At 38.3% G+C, this 10,292-nt stretch overlaps 1 protein-coding gene across 1 annotated transcript in view; it reads right to left on the bottom strand.

The window, feature by feature from the left end:
• Positions 1–10,286, bottom strand: part of YLPM1 (YLP motif containing 1) — a 37,993-nt gene extending 27,707 nt beyond the window's left edge. Inside the window, exons 1-4 of the mRNA XM_026848950.1 lie at positions 10,209–10,286; positions 5,084–5,326; positions 3,955–4,149; positions 2,007–2,749 (exon numbers count right to left, since the gene is read on the bottom strand). Of these exons, the coding sequence (XP_026704751.1) occupies positions 2,007–2,749; positions 3,955–4,149; positions 5,084–5,326; positions 10,209–10,220 (1,193 nt within the window). The 5' untranslated portion in view covers positions 10,221–10,286. The remainder of the gene's footprint in view (positions 1–2,006; positions 2,750–3,954; positions 4,150–5,083; positions 5,327–10,208) is intronic.
• Between the last annotated feature and the right edge of the window lie 6 nt (positions 10,287–10,292).

Here is a 10,292-nt window from a genome sequence, read left to right on the forward strand (position 1 = left end):
GAAGATAAAAAAGAAGAAATTACAAAGTGCAGTGGCAAGATAACTTAGATTTGAAGGATCAACTTTTACATAGAAAGTATAGCTAGAAAGTTGGATATTGTAAAACACACTTCATCCCCAAAATTCTGAAAATTAGTTTAAGCTGATTCTTTAGAGCTTCTTGAGAAAAGCTAATTGTTGAAAAGAGGTGAAGGGGGTGTGTGTATGTCTTTTTATATGTTTAGCCATTACCTGGGACTTTTTTAGGTGGGATGGCAGCAAGTAACACACAACATTTTTAATTTATCCCAGGTTCAGTTAAAAATGTATTAGGATTCTCTTTCTACAAACTATATGAAGAAGAAACAATAAACAGATTTTTGGGAAAGCTTTGTTAAAACCCTAGAATGGTCATGTAACCACAATATTGGAATGCACAAAGGTTACAGTGTTAATTAAATACTGTAAGTATGCTCAAAACCAGAGCTCTTGTATGTGCATTCTAGAAATTTTCGACTATCCATAGCTTATCATCACACATCACTCAGCTCTAAACCAATGCACATAAAAGACATGCACTAGCAAATAATTAAAAGTCTGTTCAGAACTGTATATCCAACAAATACCCAGGATCAGAAACAACACTTTGTAAAAACCATCAGAAGGTAGAAAATTATTCAAAGTTATAAAAAAATAATTTCCATTGCTAGAAATTAATGAATTATCATGAATGATCACCCTGGAAGCAAAACCAAGGGAAATAAACATGAAGATATGATTGTAAAGTCTAGCAGCATATGCAAGGATAGAAACAACTGAACAGAACAACACTGTTCTTTGATTCAGAAGGCATCACATCAACCCATCTTGAACTAATGACCAGACAGAACAGATGTTGTTTTTGCAATCTGATATCACATCAGGTGTAACAGAAAAACATTCCAAAACAAGATCTTGGATTAAACCATGTATCAGGTACAAAACCACGTAAAAGACACAGAACACTGACTCTGATGTAAAGAGCAGCTTTACACTAAGGCAACAGGCCATCCACATGATAAAATTAAGATTTAAATTTGAACACAACTGTCTGTTACAAAAAGATAAAGACAGCAACCTTCAAAACCAAGACCATCATCATGTAATGTGAAAGGAAAAGTGGCAAAGAATCCTAATGCTAGGATCCTGAGGCTCAGATCTTCATTTCTTTCCTTCTTTCTCTTGTTTATAATTGTCTGAATGCTAAGGAATGCTACATGTCTGAATGCTAAGGAATGCTACATGCTACATAAAACCATTAATTTGCACTTAAAGACAAGCACTACCTCTCTTATTAAATAGCCATTGTGAAAAGTGCACTGAATAGGACAATCATACATTTGCAGAACTCTCACACTAGAAGTTAAAGTACTGGTGAACAGCTTTGAATTTTAATTTCTTTCTGCAATAAATGTTAGATTACAAAGAGTACTTTTTATTGTTTCTAAGAAGTAGTATCTGAATACTTTCCTGAATCCCTTCCAGAATGCCTGCGTTGAAGTGCTACCATATATAACACCACCTTAAAAACAATCCTTCAACATTTTTCTTTAGGTTTTCCTAAACTATGTTCCAAGTATCACAGAAAAAATACAGGGAATTTAGTACATTTTTCATATAGGATCACTGTTTCAAGTGGGAGTTATCTTCAAACTAAGGTCAGCAAAGACATATCAAATATTTACAACAGCTTTCCCATTTTCACAAAAGGGAAAATGAAAAGGGTGCAGTGTGCCCATGCACTTTACTAGAAAAAAAAAGTGCATTCTACTCTAGGTAATGCTCAGGTGAAAGGCATCTATCTATCCTTGCTTTACAAAGATAAATACAGAGCATGGCATACATACATCAAAAGCAAAGCCTCCACCAAACAAGCACATTTCACACAACCTCAGGAAGATCTGAGAGTGAGACATGTTTCATTTCTTAATGTATCACTGAAAGTCTTGTAGCCTGGAACACATACAAATCAACAAAAACATCCTTACCTAGGACCTCTGGGGCCTTCAAAACGTGCTGATCTGGGCGGATCTGGAAGCAATCCACCCGACCTCACTGGTTTATCCTGCATGGTAGGTGTGTGTGTTGAAGACACTGCAGAAGTGGGTTTCAATTCCCCACATCCTTGCTCCGATGAAATAGAGACAGTTTGTTTACTAAGATGAACTTGAGACTTTCCGTGGTCTGAAGAGCCAAAGGAGGAACTTACTTGAGAATGATATGGTGAATAGACAGTTGAACTAGCTATTTTTGATGCATAGGTACCAGGAGTGGGAAGCAGAGCTGGCCTTGGTGTCTCAGTAGATTGACTGCTTTGGGTACTGGATCCTGAAGGGACAGAGGAATTAGATAACTGAGAAACAGAAGAGAGAGGCGGGGGGACCAGTGGAGGTGTAGTTGAAGGTAAAGTTGGAGGCATAATAGGAATGCCACCTTGAGTGGTTTGAGAATATGGAACAAATGGAGGTGGCAGCGAGACATTTGCAGGATACTGATTCTTCAGATTTTGAAGTGAGCTCACTTTCTCCTGCAGATGGGCCTGAGTGACCTTCATCTGTTCGTCCCATGCTTTCCACTGTTTCTCATACTCTTGAAGCTGGTCTTTGTGAGGGTAGGTTTGAAGCTGATGCTGCCACTGTTGGTTCATTGACCGCTCCCAATCTTTATGAAGCTGCTGGAACTGTTTTTGCTGTGCTTCATAGTGTCGCAGCTGCATGTCCACTGACATTGTCTGCAATGAGAGGAAAAGAATAGCTTCAAAATACCATCTTAGTTACTTTCATAGCCATATATTTCAGTATCACTAGCAACATCACAATTTCTGACTTAGGCACAAGCTTGAGGAAGAGCTACACTGAAACAAAAGTGAACACCAACTGTGACATCTAAAGTCATTGTGACAATTTACACATTTTATGACTAGACAACATCTATGTGGTTTTTTTTAAACAGCTGAAGAAAGCTATAATCAAAGGGCTCCAAGCTGTATTATTACTGGATCCTAAAAATGGCTAAAGCCCAAATCAGTCTTCACACTTTCAATATACACAGTATGTGGCTATTTCTCAGGGTTTCAGTTTCTTCTATTAACCTGCTTCAGCTGTCAGCAATTATTTTTCTCCCAAGACTTTCTCAGATCATCTTATTTGCACATTAAAGCTTCTTTCAAGGTGGTACTGTCTTTCATTATGTGTAGATACACAGCCTCATATCCACGGTTTGATCTTGTCTGAGATTTTCAGCGTTCACGCTTATGGTTTTTTTAAACAAGCAGACAGCCCAAGCTACAAAATGCTTAATGTACAAACTCCACCAACCCAGAAAAAGTTGACTCAACTCTTAATACAGTAATTAACTTCTACTTAAAAGCTTAAAGGTTGCAACACTGATATAATTATCCAAACAGTTATTAAGACTTTTTATTTTATTTCATTGATTGAGTCAAAAATAATAAGACAGAGATTTTTCTTAATTACTTTAACTGCGTGTTCTTGGCATCTGTGTTCATCATTGTACATATCCATTTTTGTACTGCACAATATTGTAAAAAAGAGCAGCTACCAAGTTACTCCATACAATCATCTGTTTACCTGACCTTTCTTCTAAACTGTTTCTCCAGCAGTAAAACATTCAAAGCTGAGTAAATTCAATATTACGTTCAGCTTTGCTCCTGTATCACTCAGGTATGTTTGAAAAATCTTACAAGAAGTCTTGTATTTCTCATCCTACTGAAGCTTCATCACCATCTGTCAATTTTTTTTCATTCTGAAGTTGAGTGACAAGTAGGAAAAGGGATATAGACTTCTACTCAAGCAGAAAAAGTAAATAGGCAAATAACCCAACCATGAAAAATTATTCAACTACTTGTTTTCCAGCAGACCACGAGTGCTAGTTCACCCAGGAAGTATATCAAACACCATCTCCTTAGTGTTTCACCTGTAAGTGTGGAGGCTGTTGCATGATTTGTTGATACTGCTGTACTATCTGCTGCAGCTGGGCATGCTTCTGCATTATTCTCTGATATTGAAACCCAACCCGATGATGGGGATGCTGCTGCCATTGAGCTGCTGCTGCTTGCAATTGCTGCAATCTCAAATCTTCCTCAGGGTCATCAGGAGGTTCAATATTGAGCTAGGGAAAAAGATAAATACTATAAATAAAGGAAAGCTCCTTCTGTCAGAAGAAAACCACACTTGGTCACTACCCAGTTTACAGGAACTCTCAAGTGTTTGTTATTTTACCACTCTGTATTTCAGTGTTCTAGCCACCCACAGCTTCTGGAAGGCTGATTTTTATTTAATTTTATTCTTAATGTGAATAGCCTGATCTAAAGGTTAGGCTAATGGCAATTAGGGTATTCATACATATGGAAACTACCTACAGGAAAGAGATTAATGCAGTTCTGTTATCTGTTGTTTGCAGCAAATATACTGAGACAACAGAGCTTTTTCATGATGCTGTACAGTAACTCTGAGTGCATTATTTTTGCCACTTGGTAGGAACCCACACACTCTAAGTTAAAGTGGAACACATGCCACAGGGTAATCTACTATCCTACAGTAATCTTCAAACATCAATCATGACCTCCATCCATTATCTAGTAACTGTTATTAAGCATGGTGAAAAAAATAATCTGTGCAAAGATCTTGGCTTTCAGACAAACTATAACACAGAGAGAGAAGGGGAACCAAAATTGACAAACTGCCAGAGAGAAATTAAGAAATAGTGTCTTAAAGACGGCATTCCTTATCTACCAATACTTGATTGGGCATTTAGGTATCACAAAGTGTTTCTTGTAGATGAAGATGATGACATTGGGGAAGGTGCTGAGTGAGTCAAGCTTGGACTCACTTGGTGCATGTGTGGGTGACTATACAAGTCTATATACAAGGAGTGTATTTTTATTCTTTTAATTGGTGCAGACTTAGCAAATGTTCTCTTAAGATGGCTTTATCGAATTCAGTTATTATTACACAGTATACATGACAATTTGATGGCATTATTTTTCTGTTTCCTTGTCCCACCTAGCACAACAAGCGAAGTGGCTTCACTTTACAAAGCCTACCTGAGTTTCACTGGATGTAAGAGAAGACTCGTCTTCTTTGGAAGCTGGAGGCAGGGATTCATTAAGCGGAGGAGGTTCAGACTGCTGAGTTGAAGCACTCATTTTCCCTTCTTCAGTCTTTGCTCTCTGCTCAGATGTATCCTTCACTACTGGACCTTTCATTTGCTGCTGGCCCTGAGCATGGGCTTTTGCCCTTTGCTGCAGGCTAAGCAGGTGCTGCTGGTACCAGTATTGCTGCTGTTCCTACAATAGACAGGAATTTTCTAAGACAGCTTTCACAAGAAAACCCATGAAAAATTAATTCATGACAGTCACTAGAATCACACTTTAGGGATGGTTCTAAATCCATTTTGAGGGAAAACTCACTTCATCATCAACAGTATTGCAATGGATGTCAGAAGATTAAATCAAAATTCAGAAACCACTATGTAAGGCATAGTACCTGCAGCAGAATTTTATTTTCAACCTTAAAGAGCTTACAACTAAAGGGAACAACAATGAAAGGCAGAAAGATGGCCAATAGTTAGCCAAATTACTAGAGACATGCAATAAGTACCATTTTCTAGTGCTTTTTGTTCCTAACAACTATAGGTACTTATTACAAGACTAACTTAGGGAAAGTGAAGGGAAAATAGAGGACAGGTATGAGTAATGGAGCACCAAAGAGAAAAAGATAGGAATGTCTCTTCATCTGTCTTTGTACATCAAGTACAGTGAAAATGACAGTTGAGCAACTGTGGTGGTGATGTTTGAAAAAAGGCTATGGAAAGGAAAGAGGCTAAATAATTCTCAACATATAGTGAGAATTATTTAGCCTCTGAATTCTCATTAATTCTGATTCATTCAACAGCTGAAGAGGTAAATAGATACGGATGCACCCAAAAAGTTATCCATTTAAGAAGTGATCAAGTTTTCAGTTTTAATATTTCAGGCTAGAATTATCCAGGCAGATGACAGGAGCTTCAAAGCAATGTAAACTGCCACCAACATAAAGAACAAAATACTAAAGATAAGTATGTCAACACTTAAGTAGTGGTTCATCTTAAAAGAGACCTGAATAGGAACCATCAGTTCTGCATCTCTCTAATACAAGGAAATATCAGGCCTCAAATCAGACTAGCAGGACACATTTAAAACATGCAGGAGGCAGCTCTTCACCTGACATGGCCTTGTGCTACTGAAGTCCCTGCCAGAGACCACTGCAAGGGCTAAAATTTTGTGGATTCAAGACACAGCTCCATAAGTTCATAGAAGAAAAATCTAGTGGTTTTAAAAATAAAGACACCAGTTGAAGCTAAGGCAGCTCCTATATTTTAAGGAAGTATCACTACATAGTTGATTTTCAAGTTATTCTCTTAGCATCTGCTTTAGTCACTGTCAAAGACAGAATGATAATATACTGTACTTTTGGTCTGACCTAGTGCAACCATTCTTATGCTCTCATGTCAACTTCACCACCTCTGAGAATCTGTGACTGCTCTACATCTTTCATATTCTCTGTTCTCCCCTTCCATCCAAGCGTGCACAGTTAAGAGACACCTATATAAAGCCCACTCAGAAACAGAAAAGAATCGAAAAGATGCAGGTATTTTAAAATATAAGTGTGGCAACAACAAAGTGCTAGGTGCTGTCTGATGAGATTTCTCAAAACTGAACCATTCTATCTTAAAGCAGGTTTAAAAGAAGTGTAAGCTTCCTCCAAAAGCCTACCTTACACTCAAACCAGGAACAATGTTTTCAATTGGTAGCAATCTAGCAGACATGATTAAACATGGAATTGTACATTAAAAAAACAACAACCCACCAAACTTCTGTAACACTGTAACTTGAAGATGAGGTCAATAAAAGGAGAGGCTATGCTTCTTGGACTTTATGTTGATCCTGCTGTAACTCCTGCCAAGAATCTTTTTAACAAGAACATTGACTCAGAAGAGCTGTCATGGCTTTGGGTGGAAGATGTGCATTCACACTCCAGCATGGATTCTCTCAGAAACCTTCAACAACATGGTGTAATAAGTGCATCTTTCAACACCAAGAAGGAGCATACGTCCACAGTAATAGAAAAGTTGGTTCAGTTATCCGTCTGAAAAGGCATTATAAGGTGATCTACCATGATGATACTGGATGCTACGCTTGGTGAGCACCTGTTTTACTGCCACAAAATTGTTGTCTCCATGGATCTATTTCGTTTCCTCCTCATTATACCAATTGGACAAGGGACTAAAACTCATAATATGACCAGGGGTTCATATAAAGAGCTATGATAATACCCTATCATCAATTCTTTTTCAGCAGATTAAGTCAGTGACGCATGTATTGCAAATTTTATCTGAAAACCGTGAGAAAAGTGAAAAGGTATATTTCTATAGCTTAGTCAGAGCAAAACAGAGGTGCTAGTGTAGAAAATTCCTGATGGCAAAAAGTCCAGTTATTTGAGTGCTTATCTCCTCACAATGACTGTCATTCTTCAAGTCCAGTTACAATCCTTAAACCCAAGGAATACACCAGTATCAACATATGCCTTTTTCCATCTTTGGCTCACCAAGACACTACACCTGTTGTATTGTACAGGGAACACTGAAACTAGCATTATCAGCTCCTAACCACAAGACATACCACCAAAAACATTAATGCAGAGCCCACACCAAAAGGCTACTTCAAAATGAATTTAGGTGACTCTAGGTCATAACATAATGCTTACTTTGGGGTACACTTGGTCCTTTTCTGGTAAAGAATGCAAAAGAATTGTTTAGCACCCTTTATAAAACAGAGGGGGGATTTTAAAGAGTGCAGCAGTCTGCTGAAAGGTGACATGGTTGAATTAAGGTAGCTTTAACAGATGTAGATAAATGCATATTTATGGGTACAGATGCACTCACATATTTGTTTACTACTGTAAATAAATAGCAGCATACAGTACCCAAAATCAGATGGAACATTAATGAAATACCACAGGTATTTTAACAGAACTTGACGAAAGATTCATCTCATTGTAGAGAAACACAAGAATCCCGCAATTTAATCCAACTGTACACCACGCAAGAAACTACGCTAAATTTACAATATTGTCAAGGCAAAGAGTAGTATCTTATTCTTAGACAGGAAAGGGAAATAATAAAACACTAGCTCATGGCAAATTGCATAATATTTTCTATGTTAAGAATACTGATCTATTTGGCTGCAGTCACTGATACTGTGGGATGAGAGGAGAAAGAATTGTTTCAATAGCCAGTTTAAACAAAAGCTTGATAGGATCTTATAAATCACAAATTGTAGTATTTCTCTACTTGGCTTTTAAGATCATTAGCAAGAAAGCATCACTACACTTTGCTTTCCAATTTCCATTGTGTAAGGACTTGTTGCTCCAAATTCTGTCTCATTTTACAGTCTAAGATAGCCAAAATCGTATCAATCTGTTATAACAAATTTATTACCAGCAATGTACCATATTCCTTTTGAATTAACATTGAATTGTGCATGAGAGTAAACAAACTACTCAAGATAGAAGTTGTTTGCGTAAACACTCATAAACCAGACAACGCAAACTTCAGCAGTATTCTGCTTCTGCTATGTGTGCACCACAATAATGCATTACTTGTGACTCTTCTAGAAATGAGAGGGGTTGAGGACCAAATGAATAACATTACTGAAATTTCAGGCTACATAAGGGGGGAGGAATTACAGTTTACTGTTTGATCTCGAGTTCAATAATTTAAGAAGTCATCAAGCAGCCTCAATACCAAATTAACATCACTTTCTACACCTGATTTTTCAAGGTTTTGGGTTTGTTACTCAAAAATTCAATGAGTCATTGATATCACTATAAAAGATCAACTACTACTGTCCAAAACCTTCATAAAATTAAATACATGAACTGCAAGCACCACTTTGCTAAGCAGTAATTAGTTATACGGTGCAACCTTAAAATTTATATGTTCCCAAATGTATTCAGGTATTGGTATGAAATTTTAATGGATACAATTAAAAAGGTGTCCCAACGATTAACAAATTTTAAGTGTCAGTGACTTCAATATGATGCAACGGGATTTTTACAAACTTAGCTTCAAATCAGAATCCTAAAATCAATTTGACAAAAGATGTATTTTAAGCTTAAATAAAGGAAAATTAAAGCACGCACTTCAGCTTTGTTCTTGCAGCTGGATCTCTACAAGCCGACCCTAAAACCATGCAAAAGCCTCACTGAATCTGACTGACCTGTAAACATAGCCAAGGACCTCAGCACACATCTTTGTGCATGCTTAACCTTAAGCAAGTGGATTGTCCCTAACTTAATGCGTACCAACGGTCACATCAGGTTCACTGGAACTGCTCACGTTTATGAAGTGAAGCATGTGAACATTTTGCATTTTGGCCCTAGTGTACACATAAAAAGCACAGAGCAGTAACAATATTTTTCACCTCAGGAGAATTTCAGAACATTTCCCTCTAATGTCCCATACAATTTTATGCTGGAAAATCAAGCATGTGTAGCATAAAACGTGTAAGTAAGCCTAAGTAAAGGGCAACTGCGTACTATGAACAGAAACACTTCTGGAGCTTTAACTATGTGTGGCAAGATTAAAATAGTGACAATTCTACAACGATCAGACAGACAACTGAAACAAAACGCCGGGAGAAAACTAAACGAAGAAATCACTGAAGACCAGAGGCACATATCCTGCAAGGTGCAATAAGCAGGCTGCTGCATCTTAAAACAGCCCAGATGAAGTCAGCAGAGGTTCAATGCAGGTCACCCACGTGCTGTACTTTGGAAAACAATTGTCTAAACACCAGCAAACCCCGCAAGAAAACTAAATTCTGTCAGGATTTAAGATTTTTCCCTAAACAGCTCATTTGCTCCTGAAAAACGACAATTTGATACACGCCAACAACAACCACTGGATAAAGATGCATTTAGGGAACCTCGCCTGAGCCATGCCATTCCCGCATGTCCAAGGGTTGCGTCCAAACCCTTTAAGTGTTATGCAAATGCGGCGTGGTTATTAACTGCCCTTACTCGAAGGCCTTCCGCAACACCTCGTACCCGCCAGCAGTTCATCGCCACCGCTGCCCAGGCGACTGCCTGCTACCAGCCGGGGGGAGTGCGGAGGGGGCGCTGCCTTACCTGGGGAGTCATGGTGGAGGGGTCCGGCTGCTCGGTACCACCGGCCTCCTTGACGGCACCCTGCGAGGCCTCCGGCGGGGCTGC

This window comes from Athene cunicularia (assembly GCF_003259725.1).
Source record: "Athene cunicularia isolate RWA chromosome 5 unlocalized genomic scaffold, athCun1 chr5_part1, whole genome shotgun sequence".
NCBI classification, from domain to species: Eukaryota; Metazoa; Chordata; class Aves; order Strigiformes; family Strigidae; genus Athene; species Athene cunicularia.